The sequence below is a fragment of the Camelus bactrianus genome, chromosome X (assembly GCF_048773025.1).
Source record: "Camelus bactrianus isolate YW-2024 breed Bactrian camel chromosome X, ASM4877302v1, whole genome shotgun sequence".
In the NCBI taxonomy this organism is placed as follows: Eukaryota; Metazoa; Chordata; class Mammalia; order Artiodactyla; family Camelidae; genus Camelus; species Camelus bactrianus.
This window is the reverse complement of record NC_133575.1, coordinates 10,130,187-10,157,500: the sequence shown is the minus strand read 5'-3', so window position 1 is coordinate 10,157,500 and position 27,314 is coordinate 10,130,187. Positions and strand designations below refer to the sequence as shown.

The 27,314-nt window shown below is 42.9% G+C and overlaps 1 protein-coding gene across 2 annotated transcripts in view; it reads left to right on the top strand.

The window, feature by feature from the left end:
* GPM6B (glycoprotein M6B) overlaps positions 1-27,314 on the top strand; it is a 145,583-nt gene that overhangs the window by 4,833 nt on the left and 113,436 nt on the right. For both annotated transcript variants that reach the window (XM_074359323.1, XM_074359324.1), the window contains exon 1: positions 1-338. This exon is cut by the window's left edge. In XM_074359323.1, the coding sequence (XP_074215424.1) occupies positions 335-338 (4 nt within the window). In that variant the 5' untranslated portion in view covers positions 1-334. The remainder of the gene's footprint in view (positions 339-27,314) is intronic.

The window sequence follows — 27,314 nt, the reverse complement described above, 5'->3', positions numbered from 1 at the left end:
CCGGTTTCCGCGCCCCTCGGCGCTCGCTCGAGGGTGCCTGAGGAAGCCGCGAGCTTAGCCGCCGCGTCGGCGCGCCCGCTGCCCGGTTGGGGCCCCGGCTGCGGGCGCACAAAGCCCCCGGCGCTGACGTCAGGGCCCCTCTCGGCGCGGCCGGCCCCCAGTGCAGGCGGAGCCGCGCCGCGCTCCCACCCCGGCCCGGAGCGAGGACCAGCCGCCAGCCCAGCCGCCCAGCGCAGCCCGCCCGCGCACGTGCCCGCCGGACCTGCAAACTTGTGCCACCGGCCCTGCCCGGCCCCGAGGAGCCCGAGAGTCTGCGGCCCGCCCGTCTCCAGCCATGGGTAAGCCAGCGCGCCGGCCCCGCGCCACGGCCACCGCCCCCTGCCCAGGTGGGGCCCCGCGGGGGTATCTCCGCGCCACCTCCCCGGCCCGGGCTGGGCGCGGGGGGGGGGGTGGCGCGGAGGCTGGAGGTGGGAGGGGTGTGGCGCAGGTGTCCCGAACTCCCAGGTGCGCGTCCCCGCCCCGTCCCGGGGGCGTCCCCACCCCGGCGGCGCTCAGGCTGTGCCCAGGGGCGTGCGGCTCGCCAGAGGGGCAGAGCGCGGCCCCCGGGAGGGGGAGCCGGGGGAGTGGACGGAGCGTCCCGGGCTGCGAGCTCCAGCTTGGTTTTTCGGGGGTGGTGGAGAGTAGCCTCTTGCCCTTTTCTCGGGACGATCTCCTGTCGCCCGAGCTCCCAGCTCCGAGCCCGTTCCGGTCCCACCCTGCCGTGGTCCTGTTCGCCTTCAACCCATCTGAAACAAACAACCCCGTTCCCCAAGCCTCGGGTCTTCCGAGAGCTCATTTGGGAACCAAGACCCTTGAAACCCAGAAGGTGGGAGGGGAGAGGGACAGGATGGGACAGAGAGTGAGTCTCTTTGTCCCCTGTTGCAACTATCAAAATGCGGACCTGGGCGCAGGTGGAGACGGGGTGCCCCGCGGGTTCCAGTGCCCGTTGGGGGATCGACTAGTCACGGTGAAAAAGCTGAGCTGTGGAGATTGCAGATCTCCCACCTGGCCCGGGGCGGATATTAGGCGGCTGGAGGATTCTGTCTGTCACCTACTGACACCTCCGAAATACTGCCGTCAGCAACATGTCGTTAAATGGGGACACTGTATCGCTAGGAAAACTGGTACAGAGTGCGGGGGGGAAATCAACCTGATCCCGCTGCACCCCTGGAAATGTGCCTGGGAAAGGGTGTTCTCTGCCTGCTGTATTATCCTTCTCTAGTGGCAGACAGACTCCAGCCACAAGCGCCACAAAAGCCACAAAGACTGAGGAACCCCTCCGAAGCATTCCTAATGAAGGAGTCAGTGGGTTTAACCATTTGCGGGCCACTGGGGAGAGCTTGGGAATACCCTGCTCGAGCCCCTAGCCCCCTACCCTACTCCTACGTTCCCTCTGCTGTGAATTGAGTGCTGGGGTTGGGGTGGGAGGGCGGAGGTAATTTTGTATCGATTAACATTTTGGTGAGGGTTAGTAAGGAGGGCCCATTATTTTGCATTTAAAAGGAAGCTCAAAGAATGGCAGAGTTAAACCTTTTTTTTTTTTTCTCTGTAAATTTACTAGGTGATCAAAATATGAAAGGAAAAAAGTTCCCCTTACCCCCCCCCCCCGCCCCGTGTCATCCAACGGGACAATTTCTTACCAAAAAGTTAGGGAGGAGCTAGGATAAGATCCTTCTAGAAAGGGCAGAATCACGTGACCTGTATCTCTGGTTCCTACTTCTCTTAATGCCCCCACTGAGTAGTCACGGTCTGCAACTGTTTCCGCAATGCTTGGCACAAAGATGTTGAAGTGACACACAAGTGCAGTCTCCAGAAAAGCAGCCATTAATTTTCCTGAAATAAAGTTATTTCTGGTTTTTTGACGCTAGGTATTCGGATTTGCACGGGTCAGAAATTGAGTGTCGAATTACCCCTTGGGGACGGTGTTCGCAATGACTTTCACAATACCCTGGGCTTAGTTGGGGGGGGGGGGCGGGTTTATTTTGCAGTAGGTGTGCAAGTGAGATGTGGTTCTCATGAAGCCAGTGCCCATACCGGAGGTCTGTTCTCAAGGAAGTACTTTGTGTCTTGGACAATTGTTGCTTCTCCACTTCAGTTGCCAATTGATGTTAATTTGTGCATGCCTCACTGGGTCTGGCAGTATCCTTGGTTTTAGTTTTGAGTTTTTACGTTAAAGAAAAAAAAGTCCCCTTCATGCCAGAAAGGAAACATACTGATTTCCTTTGGTCGATTCTTAGTAAATACACCACCGGGCCATGAACTGGTTTTATTTTTCCAGATGTAGTTAATTACCGAACATACTTTTATGAATGTTTTAATTGAAATGATTTAACGTTGGGAAAATTCTGACCATTTGTCCATTGAGCCAGACTTTGGTTCTTGTATCAAGTCACTTCCTTAATGTGGCATCAGTTAATATCCTGGTCAAATGGGTGAGGTTTGTGGAAGTAAGAGCCCCTTTGGACTCAAATTTTAAGGTATTCAAAATATCTAAGTTGACACATGAAATAATGAGCAGTTGTGATGTGTACATTTTTTTCTTTCAATGCATCTTAAAAAAACCATGTTTTTAAAAGTTGTTGCCAATTTAGTTTATTTTAAGTTGCTTTGTTGAGATAAAATTCACACGCCATGCTGTTCACACATTGAAGTGCACAAAGTCAGTGATTTTTAGTATGTTTTCAGCTTTGTTGCTCCCACCACCCAGAAAGAAAGCCTGTATCCATTAGAAATCACTGCCCGCTCACCCTCCCCTGCCAGCCCCTAGCAACCACTGATCTACTTTCTGTCTCTTTGGATTTGCCTATTCTGGACAGTTCATGTAAATGCAATGAGCCGATTGATGTTTGAAGTGTGTTTGCCTTTTCAGTACCTTTGGTGGTTGTGCACAATGGGAAGATATCGATGTACTGTTTGTATGCAGTACACCACCTAAATGAGTTGAGTTGAAACTAATTATTTCACTGGCTGAAGAGTTCCACATTTGGCCTCTGAGCAAATGTGCACGCTCACTTGCTTGCTCGCTCGCTCGCTCTCTCCCTCTCTCTGTTACTCTGGTTTTATCCGTTGGAAACTCACATGGCCTAAGAGAATTTTGATGCTGTTACTTTGTTCATAGGCCTGAAGACATACCAACGAAATGAATTCCATGCAGTAACCTCTTAGGAGGCATTTGCGGCGTACCCGCCCTGCTTTCATATGGGCCACATATCCGGAGAGAAGTGCTCATTCTGTTTTATGGGTTGCCTCTCATTTCAAATGAAAATGATGTGTGAGATGATCAGATAGAGCCAAACAGCTAAATAACTGTTTTGATCCATTTTGTGGTAAGGAAGTTTTTCTGAGGATTAGGAATATAAATGCAGGCAATTTCACTACATAGCATTGTTTAAAAAAAAAAACTGGTTTAGAGCAGTTCTTTAACTGTAATGTGTGTACAAGTCATCTGGTGATCTTGATCACAGAACAGTTTTTGATTCTTGGGGCCTGGGTGGGGTCTGAGTTTCTGTGTTTCTAGCCAGCTCCTGGTGGTGCTGGTGTTGGTGGTCCCCAGGGCCAGAAAACCAAGGAAAAGCAGAGCGAGCCTGAGGCCTCGGGTCCTGGCCCATCAATTCCCTGAACTTGCTGCATGATCTTGGGTAAATCATTTTCTTAAGCTCAGTTCACTACACACTAAAAGGATTAAATGAAATTATTTCTTTGGACCCTGACAGATGGAGAAGGATGTAATTTAGAAAAAAAAGGAATGAGAAGGCCATGTGATGCTGGAAAAACAAGAGAAAACAGCTCCCAAATTGTCTAAACGCTGTTTGTTGTCATGAGGCCAGCAGCACCGGCATCATTGGCGGTTGCGCTGGATGCCGACATCTCAACTTGCTCACCTAGTAGACTGACGGAGGATGCCATGGGATTCACCCTCTTTAGGGCCTCCAGCTCTGGCTTCTCCTGCCCTCTTCTCTCTAGAGCTGGCTGCTCCAGAGAGCCTTTCTGGATTCCGTACACGGGGCCCGGGCCACCTTCAGAGGCCAGACTCGGAAGGAAGCGCACACACCGAGGGCCGGTACGTTCAGTGCACACAGCATTTGGTTTGGGAAGTTTGCTCAGGAGTTCGGGTGCAATTGGAGACAAAGGAATGGTATCCTGGTGAATAGCTGGGCAGGCAGTATTCCCAGAATGTGCTCCCCTCCCTCCTTTTGACTATAAAGATCTAGGCTCACCCTCCGGCCTTGGAGAGGGTGCCCTTCAAGCCTCGGGATGCAGACTGAAATTTTGAGTCAGCCTCTAGTCCAGTAGCACGGAGCACTGCTGATGACAAACAGGAAGTAATTAATTAATTGAGTATATTTTTGCTTCAGCAAAAGCTCTTGCCCAAACCCCTTGACCCCTCCAAGGGATTCATCCTTATCTGCTGTATCCGGGGTCAAGCAATTAGATGGTTTATGGGAAATGCCAGATCATTAAAAAGTACCACATATGTGTCTTACACGTCGTATGTGACTTTAAACATTAATTCACCAGTATTTTGTTGTAAAGTCAAAGTCTTGGCTTTGAGTGTCAGCCCTAATTGAAATTCCTTAACATCTTTCTTATGTATAAATCACTGCCAGAGTTCAGTGGCTTTTGATTTCCAGTTTGATCCTTTGAAAGTCAAGTGAGAACTTAAAGGCAGTCAGAGCCAACCTGTGTGCAGAATCCTTTTGGACCATCTCCCTCACTCCCCTTAAACCTTTAAAATTGTCTTGCAATGCTTCTGGCAACTCTTTTTCCAAGTGACGCATCTTTAAGGCTTTTCAAAGCCCATCAGCTTGGTTTTCATAGAAATAAAAACTTGCTTTTGGCACTCATTTTATTCGTTTGTGTAATACCTAATGAAATTTCATAATTATAGTAACAAGAACAACTGGTATAAACAGATTTGGGAGCAAATATACCAGACTCTTCTGAGGTACACAGTTCAGCTGGTGGGAGAACTAGTACACAGATGTGCTGGAGAACAGCCTTCAGAAACCAAGTTGTGTGGGCAGTGGGGAGTATGGCTTACGAAAGGAGTGGACAACATGGGGTCACCGGGTGGGTCCATTACGGGAACGTTGGTAAGAACTTCTACTGTATCTTTCAGCCTATATCATCTATTTAATCATTGTAACATGATTTTTTTGGTTACCATTAGTAAGTTTATTAGTGTTTTTAATATGTCTCCTTTTCTGTTCAAATGTCAAGTTTGTTAGGAGCAAAGATTATTTTACTCATTGTTCTTTCCCAGTGTTCATTCAAATAATTGACATGTTATAGGCACTCCACAAATATTTGTTGAAAGGATAAGAGTTTTATTGTAGAAAATGCATTTTATTAAGGTTTGTCTACATTACAAATGCATAGCTTTCAAAGTATGTAAAATTATATTTATGTGTTACAAACTATGATAAACGAGACAAAATTAAATAGGGCAAACGACAGTAATTATTGTTTTTTAATAATTAACACTTTGAGCACAGATTTGCACAGAATAGTAATTTCAGAGCTTGAAGTCATGAGAAGTAAATTGATTGCTGTAGGCGTACACAGACACAAAAACAATCGAAAGAACAGTTTGAATGTTATTTCATTACTTTCTTTTTGCCTTTAGCTTTTTTCCTTTGATGTTATAAAATATTTCCCTCTCTCTGGTGAAAAGTACTTCCTTCTTGTCAGATTTCTGAAGTGCAAAAAACCTTGGAGTGAAACACTCTGTCTCAGTGAAATTCATTATTGCCCTGAGGATTAAAAAGTAACAAGGGTCTTGAGTTTCCATTCTCACCTTGAGTGGTTGGGTTCAACGAATACCTGTTGCTTTGCCATGCAGCTCGCATGTGCCAGTCTCTTAAGTGTTTGAGTTCCTGTTGCATGCCCATCACCATGAAGGCTCTTGGGAATATAAGACAGCGGTTCAGTCAACAAACATTGAGTCCTGCTCAGATGGGCTAGGTTAGGTACTATGTTAAGTCGTGAAGCAAAAATAAATGAATAAATAAATACATCCGCACATCCATCCATCAATAAATCCATCCATCCATCCTAGTCTTGTCCTCAGATCACCACAGTCATTTCAAAGATGCAGATAGACGATTATAATAAAAGTAAATACAAGGTCCTGTCAAATAACCCCCTATGTCTGAGCCGGGGGGAAAAAGGGTAGGGGGTATTTCTGAGAAGGATTTTCTCGGCAGGCAGTTATCTTTGATCTCAGTCTTGAAGAATGAGCAGGATATGACAGCGGGCAGGGTCCGGGAGAGGGCATCCCAGGCCCTGTGTACAGATGTGCAAAAGTAGGAGGCATAGCAGAGGCTGCTGCCTGGGAACGGGGAGGAGTTGGGCGTGGCCTGAAGGTGGGGGAGAGGGGAGAGCTGAGCCTAGAAGAGAGGCCAGGCCAGGCAGTGAAGAGCCAGGCAAGAACTTGATCATTACCCTGTTGGTCACAAAGAATCACAAAGGGATTTTAAGCAGGAAAGTGACAGCTGGAGAGAAGTGACAATCTACCTGAGGAGATAAAAGAAACCTAGACTCTGTAGCTTGTATGACGCTTCTGGTGGAGACTTGTATTTGAAGTGTGTTGAGAACAGGGTGGAAAGGGTTAGGGTACACAGAGGAAGAGAGGAGGCGTGAGCAAGGTTTGCTGGTGGGATCCTGCAGAAACTGGCCTGGCCATAGCAGAGAATGGGTGTGGGGGGAAATGGGAAAAGTAAGATGAGGGGAAAGGCACTGAAAGCTGAATGGAGAGTAACACGTTTTAATTGATTACAAATGGACACACATAGGTGAATCTTACAAGAATAATTTTAATGTTGTCTGTTGCCTCCTCCCTTTGAAAAGCTGAAGTGGCGGAGAAAGGTGAGCCTTTTGGGGATGGAAAGGATCTCTTCTGGCGACTCCAGAGGGGTTAGGCGTGGACATGGAACCCAGCCCCTGTCTATTTATTTATTTGATTATTAATTTCAAAAGTGTCATTATTTACTCCTTAAATACTTGAAAGAATTCATCAGCGAAGCTTTCTGGGCCTAGAGTTTTCTTCACGGAAATGTTTTACATTATGAATTCTGTTTCTTTAACCGAGATATTACTATTCAGGTTTCTTATTTCTCTGTTTTAGTTTTGGTAAGTTGTGTTTTTCAAGGACTTTTTCATTTTATCTAAGTTATTAACTTTATTGACATAAAGTTGTTCATAATATTTTTGTATTTATTTAATCTTGTTGTCTGTAGGATCTGTAGTGATGTTCCCCTGTTCAACATTCCTAGTGAAGTAGATAATTTGTAGTCTCTTTATTTTTCTTGATCAATCTTGGTCATTTATTTTAAAATTTAGTAGGTTGATACTTACATGTGATAGGTGAGCTGATCACTTAATTGAAAAGGAGTACATTTTCTAGTAATCAGAAAACAGGATTTTAACGTCTAGAAGAAAAAATTGCTTACTTGGTTAGAAATAAAATCTGCCAAAGGAAAAAGTACTTAAATTTGATGTTTTGAATTTTACTCTTAATGGCTGTATAGCTTGGATATTTGAACTTGGTTGGACAAGATCTATTGTAAACATTCTCAAGCTAGAGTTATTGCTTAGTATCAGCTTGTATATTTGTTTTCTTTAGGACTGTTAAATTCTACAGAGTTTCTTCTCTGGAGCAACTGGAGACAGATACTGAAATGAAAGAAGTCTCCTTTTCTTACTGTTCAGAAAGTGTACTTTTAGATCAGGGTTTCTCAACCTCAGCACTTTTGACATTTGAGGCTGCATGATTCTTGACCGTGAGGGGCTGCCCTGTGCACTGTAGGGTGTTTAGCAGCATCCCTGGCCTCCACCCACTGCACGTCAGTAACACCCCCCTAGTTGTGACACCAAAAATGCCTCCAGATGTTGCCAAGTAACAACTATGGGGGAGCAAAATCACCCCATATTGGGAACCACTGCTTTATAGGAAGAGGGATTGAAAACCTTTTGTGTTCCAGAATATTATAAAATCTGACTAGTGGCATCATTGAAGACTTTTTTTTTTTTTTTTTTAGTTAATCACTGAAGACTTGTTTGAGCACAGCTACAGAATGAAAAAAAAAAAATTGCTGGTTAAAAAGATGTTATCCTTCCAAAAGGGATACTTGATTTTTCTAGCTGAAGGAAGTTTCGTTGTTGTTGTTGTTTTCATAACTTTTTTTTTTTTTTTTACCATCACCGGAGAATCTGGAGATATAACGAGGAGCCTTGCAGACCACGTAATCCACTCTTTCTTTGGAGTAAAATGGTGCTTAAACTAACTTATCAGCAAGAGCAAGCACCTCTAGGAGTAGAGTGTCTGGCTTTCCTCGAACACTTGTTCCGATGTCTAGGGTGCTTTATCTCTGAAAGAACTGAATCTATGTGAAGTTCCTTTTGCTTCCAGTAATTGTTTTCATCATCTTTTGTTGTCTTCATTAAGTAGAAAGGCATCAAGGATCTAGTCCCATTGCTTAACATCCTTAATTACCTTGATCGCCTTTCCAAATTTAGAATTCATCTCCTTAACTATAATTAAATCTACCTAGATTAAGCCTTTAAGGCAACGCCCTGCACATTCTGTTTCATCCTTAGAGTCTGTAGTAATGACTTGATTATATTTTTCCATGTGTTTGAGAGATGCAGGAGTTGTAAGAGAAGGGACTGATTTTCCCCCTTGTTGCTCACAGAGATCCTTTTTTGAACAGCCATTCATCCCCCTGCTCGCCCCCATCCTTAACTCTTCCCAGATGGAGACCTTAAGTTGGTGATTTTCGAGAGATTTGAGCATACTTGCTAAATAGTTCTAGTGTAGAGAGGCCGGGAACCTTGGAAGTGAGGGTTAGAAGGGGCCGGCAAAAGCTGCCATTTTGTGTGTGTATCGGGTCTTGCTTTTAGGTTGAGGAATGTGGTGTTTCACAACTCCCTGAAAAGAATGTTTAAATGGAGGCTTTTAAAATGGCAGCTTGAATTCGGGCATCTGTTCCTTCCCACAATGAGCAGCCCTTCATTTTCTATTTTCCTTTTCGTTTTCTTATGCGGCGTATTCTGACAGTATCCATGCTTAAGTGAAGCAGAATTCAGAACATTAAAGAGATGAATTTTCATTCCATGAATTACTGTCATTTTGCAAAGCCGCTATCCTGGATTACCAGGAACTGTTTCAAGCTCTATTACATAATGATATTTTATCGCACATATTTTTAGATGTTTTGTAAGAGGCACAAATATTCAAAAGTCAGTTTCCAATTTGGTATTGAAGTATAATATATACATAAAAAGTGGGCAAATCACAAGCTTCCAGCTTGATAAATTTTTGCAAACTTAACGAGTACACAGATTAATTAGTGGAGTATTACCAGCCCCTCAGAAATCCCCTGCGGGCTTTCTTTCAGGCACCCCGACCGAGGGTAATCGCTCCTGATTTCTGCCAACGTAGTTTTGCCAGTTTGTGTACTTCTTACAAATGGAATCATGCAGTACGAACTTTTTTTGGTCTGGTAACTTTTGATCAACATTAGTGATATTATTCTAAAACTCAGTGATGTTTTCCGTCCAGAAAATAGACGTGCTTCTAAACCATCATGGTTAAAATCATTTACGAAATACCATCACGCGTAGCGCTGCTTTAGGGAGTGCATAAACCACTGGCTTCTGCCCTCTGTTCTAAGTAGGAAACATGGACACAGCAGGTGTGAGGAGGACTTTGGAAGTAATGGATGGGAGCTGGGTACATGGAAAGCGTGCATACAGCTGAAGGGATGACAAAGATAAGGTATCCCATTAGGCACCTTGCACGTGGAAAGTACATCACCAAGGATTTTGAATAAAGAGGAAGTTGTAGGTGGTGTGTGTTTACTCAGGATGTTACCAGCGTGAATATTTTCTGGCTTCAGGGTATAAGGATAGAACAGGCGTTAAGACCTCCTCCCAGTTAGTTCCCTGAAGAAGACAGAGTTTTAGGAATTGTCTGAATTAACAGTAGTTAGCGAGCTGTTGGCTAGTGGCTGTGCCAAGTGGAGTGCAGGTCTGGAAAAAGGGTTGAATTGGTTTTATTATCCTGAGAACGTTTAGAAATAGATACACAACTGTTTTGGCCAAATTAACTTTTCTCCTTGCATTATTTGGACTTAGTAATACCCTGCCTTCATTCCTTCAGTGGGGAATTTTGTCATTTTATTGACTGAAGTAGTGATAGAGTTAGCAAACTGAATGCTCTGCCATCACACAGAGCTGGCTTTAAAGTGTATAGAGTCACCACTGCTTCCTCACTCCTGGGGTCAATTTATACTTGAACCGGGAGTATCTGAGCATTGTAGTTTCTCCAAATCTTCTCCAGCATTTGGTATTGTCACAGTTTAAACATTTTCAAAAATCTTACAGGTGTGAAGTGGTGTTTCATTGTTTTTGATGTTGAATTTCCCTAGAGACGTTGAGACTTTGGGGTAGGTTATTGGCCATATGGCTTTTCTCTTTCATTTGTATCCTTTTATTTTTTTCCTCTCAATTTGTGGTGATTCTTTATACATTCTGGATACTAACCCTTAGTTACATATGTTGTCAGTATCATGTTCCTCTCTGTGGCTGATCTTTGACCTCTGTTGAACACATCTTTTGTCGTGCTGAATGTTTTTTTTTTTATCATACTAAAGCCCTAATTATCAGTCTTTTTCTTTATTTTTTCATTTGAACCTTTTATTGTTGCCTTGTTTGAAAATTCTTCCCGTCTCCAAGGTCAGGAAGATATTCATTTGTATTCTCTTCTAAAGTTTCTTTTTAAGCATGTTTTTTTCCCCCCAGACTTTATTCCATGGAGATTTTAAGTTTTGGATACAGTATGAGGTAGAAATCGATTTCTGTTTTACAACTGCTATACAGAAACCAGCACATACTTAACAGTTTATTCTTTCCCCACTGATCTGGATATAATATGATCTCACATGTATTCCATTTCTCTACTGTACCTGTGCGTACATCTCTGGACTCCATTGCTGTTCATCTGGTCTACTCTGTCAACCATGAGCAAAGACTGCACTGTCCTAAGCAGTAGAGATTTAAAATAAGCCTGGATAGTCTCCTAGGAGAAGGTTTCTTCTCTTGTTCTTCTTTAAAAGAGTCTGAGATGTTCTTCGTTTTTTGCTTTTGGAATCAGCCTTTCATGTTCCACAAGCATCCGTGTTAGGACTTTGAGTGGGATTACCATGAATTTACAGAATAATTTTCATGATAGTTAGCGTGTTCACTGTATTGAATCTTCCATTCGAATACATGGTATATCTTTTCAGACAATTAGATCTTCTTTTACATCCCTCAATAATGTTTCTGCACACCTTTAAAAATATATATGGAAGGTGCCTTATAGTTTCTACGGCTGTTCTGAAAAGAAAAAGTCAGTCAAGGTCAAAACCATTTCCATGGGATGTCATGGTTTCCTCGCACAGACCTGTGACAAATTGCAGCTGAATGTGAAAACTGGTTCGGATTCATACAGAAGCTGCAGGCGAAGCTGGTTCTGCGTCATCACCCACCAGCCTGGTCATGAGAAGTGCAGTGAGGTCTCCTGACTGCAACCAACCCTAGATACATTCTAATCAGACAAGAAAATCCAGCCGTCGATATGTCAAACTGGGATTTCTTCTAAAAGAAAAATATGACCCTATCTACTCCATTACAGAGACCAAGTTTACATTCAAAATGCAAACTCTCAGTTGAAAGAGAAAGAAAGCAAGCCAATTTTCCACTCGTCTAAGAGCCGTTCATCTAAGGTAACCCTCGAATCATTTAAATGCGCCTCTTGGGGAGGTCACTCACGAAAATGATCTTTTCTCGGTCGATTCAGAACTCCTGGGTTTCCCGAAGTAGTTTCATGGAAAATTTTTCCTGGAATATTTTTCCGTAGCTGCTCACCCTGCCAGGGGGAAGCCAGCCCTGGGCTGGCGTGCGAACTTCATTTATTCCGGAAAGCGGTTTATTCAGCTGTCAAATGAGATTACATGTGTGGCTGTTCCCCATCACTTCACAGGACTATTCTTAGTCCTCCTCAAGCCCTCAGACTTTTGTTTATTTATTCGGAGGCAACAGAAATCACAAATGTAATTCTCCTGAAATGTAATGTAAATTCTCCTAGAACAAATCTTTGGAGATGCAGTTTTTAATAGAGGCCAGCCCCCACGACACGGCCCCCACCCCAGACACACAGACTTCCATACATTTAGATTTGAGTAATCTGGAAAGGCCCCAGTCATTAAGAATCCGTTCTTAAAATTCACTTCTTTTTGTTCCTTGTCTTTGTCTTGGAGTGGTCTCTCATCGTAGAAACTCTCACATTTAAAACTGAAGTCTAAATTTGGACCTGAAAGTCAAGTTCTTTTTATTTTTTATCATCTTATTTTAGCTTTGGGGGATTTGAGCCAAAATGGCGGGATTTCTACTTGGTGATGGACTTGTAGTTTCCTCCGCCTAACATGATGAGTGAGGTATCTTTAAAAAGAAAAAGAAAACTTCTGACCAGCGTAACTGTGCTGTAGTGCAGGTTGTTGGTCACAAACTTCTGCTTGCTTGGGAGCTTGAAGATGTGGGCCTTCCCACCTGGGCGGGCTCTTAACTCACATGCCCAGAGGCAGTATTTGCAACGTCAGGTGCTCACTCCTGCAAGGACTGGTGAGAAATGGAGGCTTCCGATTCTTCAAGAAGCAACCATGAGTAATTTTTTTTGTTTGAAGAAGAGTTTATCAGACGAGTGATTCTCCACTAGGGTCTATTTTGCGCCCCAGGGAACCGTTGGTGATGTCTGGAGACGTTTTTGATTCTTATAGCTGGGATCGTGGCAGAGTGTGCTACTGGTATCTAGTGGATAGAGGCCAGAGATGCTGTTCAACATCCTATGATACCCAGAACCCACCCCTCCGCAAGCACATAGTCACCTGGCCCCTATGTCAAGAGGGCCAAGGTTGGAAAACACTTAGATTGACCTTTTGAAGTCGCGAAAGATAGTCCTTGCAAACCTTTAAAGCACATAGCCTGTGGGAAGGTTTGGCGTTTGGCCTGAATTAGAGCAAGAGGTTCTAGACACCAAAGAAAGGGACCCAGGTGTAGAAGGAGTTGCCGACTTCAGAAGGTGCCTTTCGGAAGATGAGCCTTCGGGACAAGCCTCTCTCTGAGGCGGACAGCCCTAGTCCTGGAGGTCACTAATTACTGGTGCCAGTGTGTACCTACTTGTTTAATCCAGATGAGATCCACTGAACTCTTATCACAGACAAGGCGTTTTTTTCTGATAAGAAGAATGAAACAAATGATGATTGTATATATGATCTAAAACCGAATCATAATCAACTTCAGAAAATTCTTTTTACTTGGAAGGTTTTATTATTTCAGCCTCTTTCTAGCAAACTCTCAAATATTCCTGTAATAAAAGGAGATCGTGTAGAACATTGTGGTGAACCTCTGCCATTTGATTTCAAGCAATAGATTTCACCTTTTTATTTTCTTCTAAGAGCTGCTAATGAACACTACGATGGCTGGGTTAAGTGTTACATTTCCCTGATATTCCCCAGCATTGGTGAAGATACTGAGCTGAGACACATGAAATAGACACTATCTGGCCATGGGAGGGCATCCAATATGGCGTTCTCATATGTGGCTAGAGCCTCATTCTCATGAGTCTTCAATGGGTACTGGCTTTGGTGTCTAAACCCCAAACCTGGGGTTTCCCTCACAGATCCTTAAGAACCAAAGAATGCTGTCCTTTAGCAACTCTTTTGGTGAAGCAAAGGATTACTTCCCCAGTCTATCTACTATGTAAGTGTGGATTTGTGTGCTGTGTTCTCTCCAGGTGTGTGGTACACCTGTCTGGGTAACTGCTAAGAAGGAAACGGATGAAACTCTCTAGTTACATTCGGTTTGTTATTTCACTCATATTTAAAGAATGCTTCTTGAGAGGTCATTATTGGCACAGAAAATTAACTGTAGCTTCTCTTTGTAGGGACATTTCCCCTTCATATTTTTAGTTGAAATTGATAAAAATATGGTCATTTCCAGCTAAGCATCAAGTTTTTATCTCTGTACAGTTGAACTATTCTTAAACAGATTTCTATTTCTATCTGACTCAGAATTTTCAATCCATGCCCCTTACTTTTACATCTTTGTGAGAAAAATCCAGTATCATTTCACATACTGAGGCTCCTACACAGGTTGTTTGGAAGTCTTATTCTTTTGCAATTTTTCACTGCTAAACATTCATGAACGTTACTTGAAGTAAATACAAAGTTGTTCTTTGAGGATGAAATTGAGAATAGAGAAATCCGTATCTTTGTTTCCTAGAATTAAGAATTTATCCCGGAGGGGAGTGGTAAATTGGGAGTTTGGGATTAGCAGATACAAATTACTATATACCGACTAGATAAACATCCAGGTCCTAAGGTACAGCACAGGGAAAACTATATTCAATAGCTCGTAATAACCTATAATGAAAAATAATGTAAATGTATATAACTGAATCACTTTGCTGTACACAGAAACAAACACAACTTTGTAAATCAACTCCAGTTTGATTAAAAAAAAAAAACTATCCTAATGTGAAACAGCAAGTAATCAGGACCCTCTTTATTGTAGTACTTATCCTTATATTTGAAAGCAGGTATTTGTTCATGAAAATATTATCAGACAAAGACCACAGAGCCACATACTGGCCAGTCAAGAAACTCCCCCCTTCCTGTCTCCCACCCCTGCCTCCAGTCCATTTGCCTGATCCCTCTTTGTGATGTCCACCATATTGAAATCTCCATGATACAAGGTCTAGCCTCTCTGGACCCACTCCTGAAGTTGAAGAAAGATTAGATGGCTTCTCCAAATGAGTAAACCAAGGGAGTTGAGACGTTAGGGAAGTGAGTGACCATGAAGGAAAGAAAGATCGGCCCCACTGTAGCTCATCGGCCCAGGCAACTGGGAGTTGTCTGTACTTCTGTTCCCGTGAGGAACTGTCTCTGTAATGTCACCGAGAAGGTCTACTGCTTTGTCATTGTCACAGTCAGCTGCCGCAGTGCCTGGAGAGAAAGAAGACGGCTCCAGCTGAGCCCAAGCTCTGAACGTCCACGGTAGTTACTTGCTGCGATGTCGCTGCTTTTGTTGCTGTCCTCGGGGGCATTTTGTGAGACACAGCTTCTTTGACCAGCCTGCTTCCCAGTGTGCATTGTGCCTATTCATTGCCCGAGTGCAGCTGTAAGTACGAGAACCATGGTGGGGAATGAGAGAGTCCTTGGCCTTGAGGAAGAGCCCGCGGTCTGGTGGGAGACATGTACCTCCCACCAGAGCAGGAAAACTACGATAAGATGAAAAGAGAAGAACAGAAAGGTGTTCAAAAAAGCGCTTTCTTCTGGTGATAGAATGGTGCCAGTACTGGTCTGTTTCTCCCGCCTGTATTACCATGTAGGGGACCTTTCTTCTTTGACCAAGCAGCTGGCTACTTTTATGACAGTAAGGAACACATTTCAGATTTCGTTAGAGCTGAATGTCGCTGCTTTTGCAAGTGAACAGCCTGCCGAACACATACTCAGCTGGGGAGAATCAGACCTTCGCAAAAGGGCATTTTCTGAATGTCACAAATGATCATCGGCAGTTGAATGCAATCAGGGATGAAATAGAGACGGTTGGTAATCAAACGGATCAGAAGCACAGGTTGCATCACCAAATAAACCGTAAATGATGTCAGTAACTGTAATAACATAATGGACCATCATCAGAACGTGACACTTCTTTCTTCAGAAGCCTGATGACACCATCACGGGAACCTGCATGTTAATTAAGGCATTGCTTGAATGTTCGACAAATTCTCATCTCTTATATAGTGTAGTCTTAAACTGAATGCTTCACTTAATTGTGCCTATCATTTTATTACCTATGAAAACTTACCTTTAGGGTAGAGGAGATAGGGTATATGTTATCGTTGCCATGGTGACTTTGTACTTAAAATGACAGGCTGTGTCATTCCTTGCTTTAAAAATACCTACAGTTTGATGGCTGTAAAAATCTCTACGAGTCATTTGCTCACGTCCAGTGAGTCACTCCTTGTTTAACTGGCATTTCCGAAAGTAACTTGATCTCAGTTGTCTTGAGAAACTCCAGAGGTTATTACTCTAAAGCACTAACGATATTTTTTAAATTGCCACTGTTAAAAAAATTTGAATGTCTAAAAATAGCTTCTATGTGTCCTGGCCAGGTTTACCTGAGCAAAACAGCCTTACCGGAGTGTGGGGTGGGGAATTGAGGGCCCAGGGGACGGATTGCACGTGGGCGCAGTCTGGGCTGTCTTCAGTCAGCGGCTGTCTTTGAGGCCACGTGCCCACTTTTCTCCTGAGTCCCTTCAACGCTGGATTTGAATGTTTCAGTTGATTGCTGTCTTCCCTCTGCTGTCACAGAGATCCCCTGACAGCCAATCTGCTGCCTGATTTTGCTTATTTTTTAAAAGATGGCATCTCTTTAAAACACACACACGCACAAATTCATAAACGAATATGTGTTCTTTGTAAACTAACTTAAGCATTGCAGAAAGCCGCGGTGGATGGGTGCCCAGGAGTTTTGTGGTAGCTGTTGACCACTCAGAGTCTTTATACTTGACTGTTTTGTAAATGACGGAAGCTTCCAGAGCATTTCAAATCCTGGGTAAGTGGGGAGTAACAATAGATGTAGATGCGTCTGTGCATAAGTTGCATTCTGTATCCTCCCGGGTTATATAAATATGTGTCTGCTCTCCCCCTCCTCTTTTTTAAATATCCTTTCCAAAGCCTTGGGGGCAGCGTGGGAAAGAGTCCTGCTTCAACTGTGAGCCATGCTTTCATCCATCTCCGCCTGTCCAGAAATCCTTCATTGGCAGAGTGTGTTTATTTCTGTATTAGCATCTCTCTTTTTTTGAGGCCTCAATTAAGTGCCCTTGGTCACTGAGAAAATATAATTGTAGTTTAAAGCCTGGTGAGGCAGGTCTAGAGGCGGCTGCCTTAGACGCCTTGCCTGCTCTGTGCCCCCAGCTGCATCCCGCCCCTGAGGTTGGGCCTGAGCAGCTGAAAATCCCGCTGGGCCTTTCAGAGCCCCTTTGGGGACATTTCAGTGGCAGATGCACTTAATTATTAGGTATATTACAAACGCAGGAGAAGCAGCTTTGACAAGGTTCTGGACTCGGGACAGAAGGGCACTTTGTTTTTTATGAATCTACTTAGTTTTCAAAGAAATCACAATATAGGTGCGTGTTACTCAAGAAACGGAGATGCACAGATATATACCACATATATACATACCCATTATATAGAAAATGGATATGTGATATATAACATACATGTGTGTAGACGGACATGCATGCACATGCGTGTCGTGTATAACATGTGTGTCTACTGTATACGTATGTACACATAGTTGATGTACAACATTATGTAAGTCACAGGTGTACAATATGGCGATTCCCAACTTTTAAAGGTTATGCTCCATTTATAGTTAATATAAAATATTGGCTGTATTCCCCATGTTGTACAATATATCCTTACAGCTTATTTTAAACATAAGAGTTTGTACCTCTTAATCCCCTACCTCTGTATTGTCCTTCCCCCACCCTCTCCCCACTGGTTACCACTAGTTCGTTCTCTGTATCTGTGAGTCTTCTCTTTTTTGTTATATTCACAAGTTGATTGCATTTTTTAGATTGCACATTTAAGTGACACACAGTATTTCTTTTTCTGTTTGACTTATTTCACTTAGTGTGTTACCCTCCAAGTCCATCCATATTGTTGCAAATGGCAAAATTTCCCTCTTTTTTTATGGCTGAGTAGAACTGCATCGTGTGTGTGTGCACACACAGATACATACATACATACCACATCTTAATCCATCCATCTGTTGATGGACACTTAGGTTGCTTTCATATCTTGGCAATTAAAAATCATGCTGCTATGAACATTGGGGTGCATGTATCTTTTCAAATTAATGCTTTTGGGTTTTTTTGGATATATACCCAGCAGTAGAATTGCTGGGTCAAATAGTAGTTCTATTTTTAGTTGTTTGAGAAACCTCCATGCTGTTTTTCATAGTGGCTGTACCAATTTGCATTCCCACCAGTGGTGGTTCCCTTTTCTGCACATCCTCACCAGCATTTGTTGTTTGTATTTTTTTTTTGATGACAGCCATTCTAACAGGTGTGAGGTGATACCTCATTGTAGTTTTGATTTGCATTTCTCTGATAATTAGTGATGTTGAGCATCTGTTCATGTTCCTGTTGGCCATCTTCATGTCCTTTTTGGAGAAATGTCTATTCAGGTCTTCTGCTCATTTTTTAATCAGGTTGTTTGTTTGTTTGTTGATGTTGAGTTGTATGAGCTGTTTACATATTTTTTATATTAACCCCTCATCTGTCATATCATTTGCAAATATTTTCTCCCATTCAGTAGGTTGTCTTTTTGTTTTGTCGATGGTTTTCTTTGCTGTGCAAAAGCTTTTAAGTTTAATTAGATCCCATTTGTTTATTTTTGCTTTTACTTCCTTTGCTGCAGGAGACAGATCCAAAAAATATTGTTATGATTTATGCTGAAGAGTATTTGATGTTCTCCTCTAAGGAGTTTTATGGTTTCCGGTCTTCAATTTAGGTCTTTAATCCATTTTGAGTTTGTTTTTGTATATGGTGTTAGAGAATGTTCTAGTTTCATTCTTTTACAGGTAGCTGTCCAGTTTTCCCAGCATGGCTTATTGAAGAGACTGTCATTTCTCCATTGTATATTCTTGCCTCCTTTGCCAGAAAGTAATTGACCGTAAGTGTGTGGGTGTATTTCTGAGTTCTCTGTTAATTACTTTTTATAGAACAAAACACACAGATAATTTCATTACTTTGTTATCACACTAATTATCTGGGACATAGATTTATCTACTATAATGGACCCCCCCAAAAATGTTAATAAGAACTTAAGCATTCCAGAAGTTTCCATCCCTCTGATGTGGAAGTGCTTGGGGGTATGGTGGCTCTCCTCCAAAAAAAAAAAGTCAGAGACTTAAACTCTTATTCTGTCATACTCATGACGTGGCTTTCATGGTTGAAAACAGCTGCTGCAGCTCCTGCCATCACCCTCACATTCCTGCCTGTAGGAAGAAGAAAAGGTTAGGCAAGCCCTTCTCTTCAAGGCCATTTTGTAGAAGTTGCACATGTCACTTCTCATGTCCCAACAGCCAGAACTTGTTCATATGAGCACAGCACCAAACTGCAAGTGATTCTGGGAAATGTAATCATTAGCTGAGCAGCTAGCTAAAAATATTACTGCAGAAGATGGGGCAGCATAGATATTAGAAAAAAGGAAGCAGTGTCTGCTTAAATCATCAGGTTTTTAAAAATCTCAAATGTTGGAATAATCTGCTTTTTTCTTTCAGAATGATGAAACATTTGCAATCCATGTTCCATATTAACATTACAAATGTAAAACTTAAAAAAAAAAATCCATGTAGCTTATAACTTACTAAATCCATGATGGAGAAAAGAAAGAGTTTCTGAAGTAGTTGATAGTGTCAACACATTTTGAATAGAAATTCCCTTGTTTTGTGAAATGTTCCAAAATGAAGACTGTAAACAAGATAGAACAAGAAGACACTGAAGTGTTTATTAACATTTGAACAGTGTATTAGAAGGCTGGCTCACCCCTTCTTTTGATTCACATTTTGGCTAGTGTAAATTGAGGAAGGAGACTTTTTATATGTAAAATTACTCTAATTGGAAGTTACAGTCAATACTTGAGGCAGAACCCCACCTGAAGATCAGGTGTAGTGGTCTGAAAATACCTGAAGGACTGGGATGTGCTTTGATTGTCTCTCAACCTTGCAGATTTTTTTTTATTGTAAATACTCAATACTTTTCACCTAAATAAAAAGTAACTAAGATATATACAGCCATCCCTTGTATGCACAGGGGGCTGGTTCCGGAACCCCTATGGATACAGAAACCTGTGGATGCTCAGGTCCCTTATATAAAGTGGTGTGCTGTTTGGATGTAACGGAAGCACATCATCCCATAGGCTTTAAATCATCTCTAGATGACTCATAATACCCAATACAGTGGAAGTGCTATGTAAATAGTTGCCTGCCGGCAGCAAATTCGAGTTTTGCTTTTTGAAACTTTCTGGAAGCTTTACTTCTGAATGTTTTCAATCTGGCTTTGGTTGAATCCTCAGATGTGGAACCCGAGGACCAACTATACTATATTTTCCTCACACTGATACGATAAAATGGATTCAGTGCCTTTTCTCATTGCGCGTGGGGTTTCCTTCAGGCCACGATGTGGACACAAAATAAGTAGATGAAACTGGAAATTTTCCAGATGAAACTTAAAGTTTTCCTCTAAAAGTAACAGTATGGGGAGGTTGTTTTTTTTTTTTTTTTTTTTAATGGAGGGACTGGGGATTGAACCTAAGACCTCATGCATGCTAAGCACGTACTCCACCACTGAGCTGGAGCCTTCCCCCTCTCCCAGAGTCATTTTTAAGTAGCCAAAACTGAATCAAGTATAGATAGAAAGCGATGCTTTTCTGAGTGGCGTGCGTGACAGAAAGTGACCGTTTCTTACAGTGAGCCACCTTTCCACCAATGAGAGCAGGAATTCTTGCTAAATTTCCGAAGCTAAATACACCCCCTATTTCTTTCACTGGGTAACTTCAGTTTTCTCTTTTGCCTTCACATCATTTCCCCACCCACCTCCCCTTGTTTAGATAATCCTTCTAGCTTTTTTCCCAAATTTGAGAAAATACCGACCTCCTTCCGGTTGTGTCTAGCAAAGGTTGCAACAAAAGCATCTTGGTCCCTAGTCTTGTACTTGTCCTGTGCACAAACTTCATATAAACATCGAAGTAAGTTCAGACAGTTGGATTTTAGATGCTAATAAAGCAATCTTTGGGGAAAAAAAACTGCTTTAAACAATGATGACAATGAAATCTTTTATTGGTTCCACAGTGTTTTGCTCTCGGAATTACAGCGAGGTTTTTCAGCTGTGGAACAAACAGCAGTAGAGCAACTGCAGAAAAGTTGTCCTATTTTCTTTAATGGAAAGCAGTGCTTTCCAGAATTCAGCTTCAGAAGTGGGAAGATAATGTTTTGGATGTTATTCTTGGATTTACTATCAATTCATCCTATAATTATTTGGTGAGATCGTTCACCTTCATCTTGGCCTCGGTTTTCTCAGCTACGAAATAACGAGCATCCTGTGTGGTTGGTGTCTGGGGAAGAACTTGGGGTGGTGAGGTCTTAAACGCTAGTTTACGAGAGTATTTCCAGGCAGACCAGGTGATGGGCTCACATTCGCCTTATCTTGAAACCTGTTCCAGCTCTTTGGAAACAAACTCCATCCTCATCCTGCTAGGAAATGGGCAGTGGCTTTTCTTCTGGAAATATTTTCCTTGACTTTACTCCATTTCGTGGGTCACATATTCCAGTTTATCGCCAAGCCTGCCATGGTGGTTTTGCCAGGCAAATACCCAGTGAGATCGTGGAGATTACGCTTGTATAAACCCCTTGGTGGTCTTTGATTTCAGTAGAGCTTGAGATGCCCTGATGAGCTGTGAGCTGAATGTGGAAAAAGAGCCTGGGAGCACATTTGGTTTGAAAAGTAGTTGTAAAAGGCAAAAATGATAGACCGTTCATGGCCCGTCTGGCTGTGTTTCCAATATGATAGTCACTAGCTATTTAAGTTTGAGTTAGTTTAAATCAAAACTTGGTTCTTTAGACACACCAGCCACATTGACTTGCTCAGCAGTCACAGGTAGCTGGGCTACCATATTGGACAACACCCAGCTAGTACATTCCTGTCATCGTAGAACGTTCTGTTGGGCACTGCTACCCTGTAGATCGGCACCCAGGAAAGAACTCATCTTGGGATAGAAGTCAAGAAATAATTCTGTTCTAATGTGAGTCCTTAAAAGCTCTGTGATCTTATCTCTGAAGCATTCTAGGCCTCAGTGGACGCGTCAGTACCAAAACCACCATCTTTGTGTGTTACAATGCTAACATGAGAATCAGATGGAGTAGTGCCATCTTATGGTTTAGAGAGTGGCCTTTGGAGTCAGACTGCTGGATTTAAATACCAGTTACCCACCAGTAGACTTCTCCAGGCCTTTATTTTTTAATCTGAGAAACGGGGACATTGAAGTACCTACTTTGTACGATTGAGTGGTAAATGGTTTCATATATGTACATGTAACACATACCTGGCCCATGGAAAATACTCAGTGTGCAAACTCTTGCTGTTGTTGTTGTTACTATTACTGTTTATTCTATTGAAGAGGATAAGGTGCTATCAGAAGGTTTTGATACAAATGGTATTTTCGGGTTGCTAGTGTTCTGTCTTTTTTTTTAAACCTCTTTGCGCCAGGTCCCATATCGAATATAAATGTGCCACATCCTAGTTTCTTAATGCTTATGTTGTCCTGCATAAATTAAGCCCCTTTGGGGAATAAATTACTGACAACTTAGAATGGCATGCTTAAGGTCTGTTCTTTGGTATTTCAGCTGTATAATTGGTTCTTTGCAAAGGAAATTAAATTAATGAGCTTGATGTCAGTGCTGAAAAAGTCTAGAGCAGACACCCTCAGTGCTATTTATGTTCCTCTCTCTCCCACTCCTTAGATCGTGGAGTACAGTAAATCACAAGGGCCAGTATTCTGTTTGCAAAGGTATTGCCACACTCCGCAGGGTGCACATCCTTTGTCAGTAGGCGATTTGACCGAAAGAGGAAGGTGATGCCGAGATCCAGAACTCCGAGTCCAAACTGTATTTGACACAGTAATCCCCAGTCTCCTGGTGATTCAGGGAAATGCACGCTAACCCAGTGGTTCTCAACTTAGCTCTGCTAATCACCGGAGGTGATAAAATTCTGATATCTGGCTCCACCCTCAGAGATTCTCATGCTATTGTCTGGGGTGCTGCTCGAGCATCAGGACTTTTTAAAGTCCTCGGGTCTAGCTGCCAGGGTTGAGACCCACTGGGCCAGCCTCTACCTGGTGAAATGGAGGAGGTACCTTTTGAAATGTGGCCCGGACGCTGCTGATGAGTGAAGCCATGCCACCCTGGATGGAGGTAGCTGACGGCTTTGCACAGGGTCCTGTCCAGGGCTTCGTTTTCCTTAGTGATTGGAGTCAGCCCCACGGATGTCACGTTCAGCTGGAAGGAGAGAAGAACTCTTAGATGACAGGTGCCAGGGGTGTTATCGACAGGTTAGGGGGCAGGATGGGCGAATGGAGGGGGATGTCCAAGAGGAGGAAATAGAAAGCCTTTTAGTTACTTTAAATAAAACTAAGTGGCCGTGCATAGGATACGGGAAGCTTAGATACACAGCTGCAGAGAGGTTTCGGTTGACTGACAGCTGCAATGGTCAGGAGTGTGTGCTTCGAAAGCAGCCCTGCATTTTCATCTTGGCTCCACCGTCTCCTCCTGGGTGATGGAGAGCATGTCCCTTAACTTTGCTGGGCTTTGAGCTCCTCCACTTAGTAGGAATAACAAAAGGCACCTACCTCATTCCATTACTGTGAGAATGAAATGCAGTGATTTCTGCAAACTGAGCACAGACTGCTCAGTAAACGTGCTTACCGTCAAGTTGATCTTCATCGTCCTGTAGGTGAAGAGCCTGCGCAGGAACCCCTCCAGGACAGCTGCTGCATGAATAGAAAGAAGTCTCTGGCTGGGGCTTGTTATTCATTGTGACAGGTCCACCATCCTCATGGATGCCAGGGATAGGGGAGACTGGGCGTGGGGTATGGGGGAGCTCTCTATACTACCTTTGCAGTAATTCCGTGAATCTAAAACTGTCCTAAAATAAAAAGTTTATTTTAAAAAAGTGATTGTCAAGGTAGCACTGCCTTATTAAATGGGAATGAGACATTTATTCATTTTTCAACCTATATTTGCATGCCAACTCTGTTCAGTAAAGGGAAAGTTTCCCCTGTTCACGAAGAACCAAAATGTTTTCGTTTTAAGTGTTTCTGGGGCAGAGATTTCTAAGATACATGTGTATGGGGAACCGGATTCGATCCATTTAAAGTTTGTTTATTTAGCAATAATTTTAGATAAAGTTGTAAGAAAAGTACAGAGTTTCTCTATATCCCTCACCAAGCTTCCTCCAACATTGGTGACTTACATAACCGCAGTATGAGTCTCAAAACCAGGAAATGATCATTGGTGCGATAGTGTTAACTCAATGACAACATTTATTTGAATTTCACCAGTTTCTCCTCTAATGTCATTTTTCTGTTCTGGGATGTAGTTCAAGATCCCATGGGGCATTTAGTTATCACATCGCCATAGTCTCCTCCAGTCTGTGGCAGTTCTGTCTTCCGTTGTCTGTTTCGACGTCTACTCAGTTCAAGAGAACTGGTCAGATATTTTGTAGCATGTCCCTCAATCTGCATCCATCTGATGTTGTCTCGTGATTAGATTGAGGTTAGGTGTTTAAGGCAAGAATGCCACAGAACATCTGACATGTGCCCTTCGCAGTGTAGCATCTCGGGGGACACGTGATGTCCGTATGTCTCATTCCTCATGATATTGACCCTGATCATTTGGTTAAGGGGGCATCTGTGGATTTTGATCTGTTTTTATAAGTATCTTCAATAATGGATGCCGCTCATGTGCCATGTTTCAAATTGCTGTGCTTGGGACGTTTTATGTGTAATTTTCATAAGTTTTTCCTTTTCATCTCATCTGTACTCTCAGTGATGCCTTATCACCATTGTCAGAGCTTTGCCCTGAGAGTCGGTGGATAAAGCAGATAATCAAGCCGTTAAAATTGTGTGTAAAGGAAAAGGGAATAGCCTAGAAATCAAGACTTGGGAGAGTCCTCTGGAAATGAAGTTCATGAACTTCCGTAGGTGTTTTTTTCCTACTCTCTTTCAAAATCAAGTACAATATTTAAACAACGGTTCACTTGAGAGTTAGACAAACCTGAATTGGAATCTAACTTGAAGGTGTCGAGTCGTTTTTAAAGTCATACAAACTTGGATTTGAATCTCGATATCGCCCCTCACTAGCAAGTTATTTAGCTTCTCCAAGCCACAGTCTCCACTCCCAGAAAACCTCCTCTGAGTTGTGGTGAAGGGTAAGTGAGGAGACAGAACAGGTGGGCGGGCACCGTGTCTGGACAGGGGACGTGCCCAGTAAATGTCAGCTGCTTGCTGTGATGTTATGCCACACAGGGCTCTCGTGGCCCCTTAAGAGTTGACAGAGCACGAAAGGATAAACAGTTAGCTTTATGTCCTAATTAGCCTACAGTTGGGCTGTAGAACTAATAGGAGCCCTAGAGGCAGAACAAGCATATGGGCTCTTTTCTGTATTTATCCCTTCCAACTGAAGTGCAGTCAGCTCATTCTCAAGTGTTAGTGCATTTTCCCCTATAACCACCCCATAACTTTGCTAATAAAAGAATGATATCCTGAGATTAGCTTATTCAAATTGTTCTTTGGAATCAGTTTGGGGAGTAATCTGATCGTTGAAAAGAGTTGATGAACTTGGGGGGGTGAATTTCCTTCTCGGCAGCTACTCTGTTCTTTGAAGTACTAGATATTTCTAACGGATTTAATCCTCAAATGTGAAGGTCATTCGGCTGGACATTTCTTAAAAAAAAAAATGCTGGATTTGCTCTCTTTCGAGGAAGGTAAGGTCTAGTTAAGTGTGGTTAGGAAAACATCAGAGTTATATGATGGGTGTGCCAGACAGCCACTGAGTTTAAAATGTCATCTAATCATAAATTGTTATTTCAAACTAAAAATCTCTTCAGAGCTTGGCTCTATGAGAAACGGTTTATTTTTAATATGTATCAAATCTTCCAAACATGGTGGCCAATAGAATCCAATTAATCTCCGGCCCCGCCCTCCCCTCCCCCACAATGGGGACATGGTGTCCTAGAAACAGCCAGACCTAGACTAGGTTCCATTTTAGTCCTGAGCCTCCAAAATGGGTCTTTAGAATTAAATTTGGCTATTAGCCCAGATTTACTCACATTTTTAACAAGCATTGCTTTGTATTTCAGCTTCCCCCCCAGCCCCCAACTCTGTTAACTGGTTAGGGGAGGGGAAGTGGGAGGAGGCACACGAACAAAAAACAAAAGCAGCTGCTAGAGAGAAACCCCAGTGAAAGGGGGTGAAGAAAAACAATTCTGCCACAGCAGCTGCTCAAATGATCAAAAGAGGAAGCCCTCACTTTACATTTGATCGCTCTGAAGTTTTCAAGGTTTATAGCTCTTCTTTCTCTGGGGAGAAATGAAATGAAGTCTGTGTAGGAAGCTGGTAGATTCATGTCTAAATGAAACTGATAGGAGACCAGTGACCCTTGAATCAACATAGCCCTCCGTTTTAAAATTCTGAACCGTTGTTTAATATTCAGTGTCAGGATGAATTTGGAGGTTGGTTTTGTTTTGTCGCATCCCATTGTGTCACGAATGAAGGACCTGGCTGTCTCAGGCCGAATCTTCTCACGTCGTCCAAGATCAAACGGAGGTGTTTTTTTTTAAGCTTATAACAGCAGAATAACAAGGACACATGATAGAAAGCTGGGTAAACTGGGGAGGTCGGCAGCATGGTAGAACTCTGATCAATTTTGTGGGATGCTCCACTTATAGCCAAATGCATATATGGCCGGTCTGAAAAATCAGGCTTCCCCAGGGCAACATGAAAGAGGCAGAATGGCTGGCTGGACTAGAAACCTTTCTTGGAGGTGCTCATTTCCATATTGCACAGTTGGCTTATACATATGCAATATGTACATCATTGTATCACTTAGTACCACGAGTGACTTCTGCATTTTACAGGGGAGCCCGCTCCGAAAGGCGATTTTATCGTCGTATTTCAGAAACATTCCGTGTCAGCTACTTAATCTAAGAAACTGAAGAACTAAAAGAAACTCTGAGCAGAGCCATGTTTGAGCAGAGAATGATGTGGTCCGACTAAAGGCCATAGCACATCCTTGAAGCGTCACAGAATTTCATTTTTCGCGAAGGCAGAAGCCGGCCCGGGCTGCAGAAGGCTCCTCTGGCCTCAAGTCTATCTCAGGCCCAGAGATAAACTTCCTGTGCAGCGAGCTCCTGCCTCCTTCAGTTTTAGAGGATTCAGGAGGCCTTGAGGTGGGACGTAGCATTAGATGCTCGCCTCGCCAAACCCTGAGAACCCACTTGGAATTGTCAGCCCCTTCTGCCACCACCAGAGTGTCAGGCCCGAGCCCCAGCTGGTCCCAGAGGTTTAGAGAACCCCCAGCTCGCTGAGTCTCTCCAGTGCAGGGGTCAG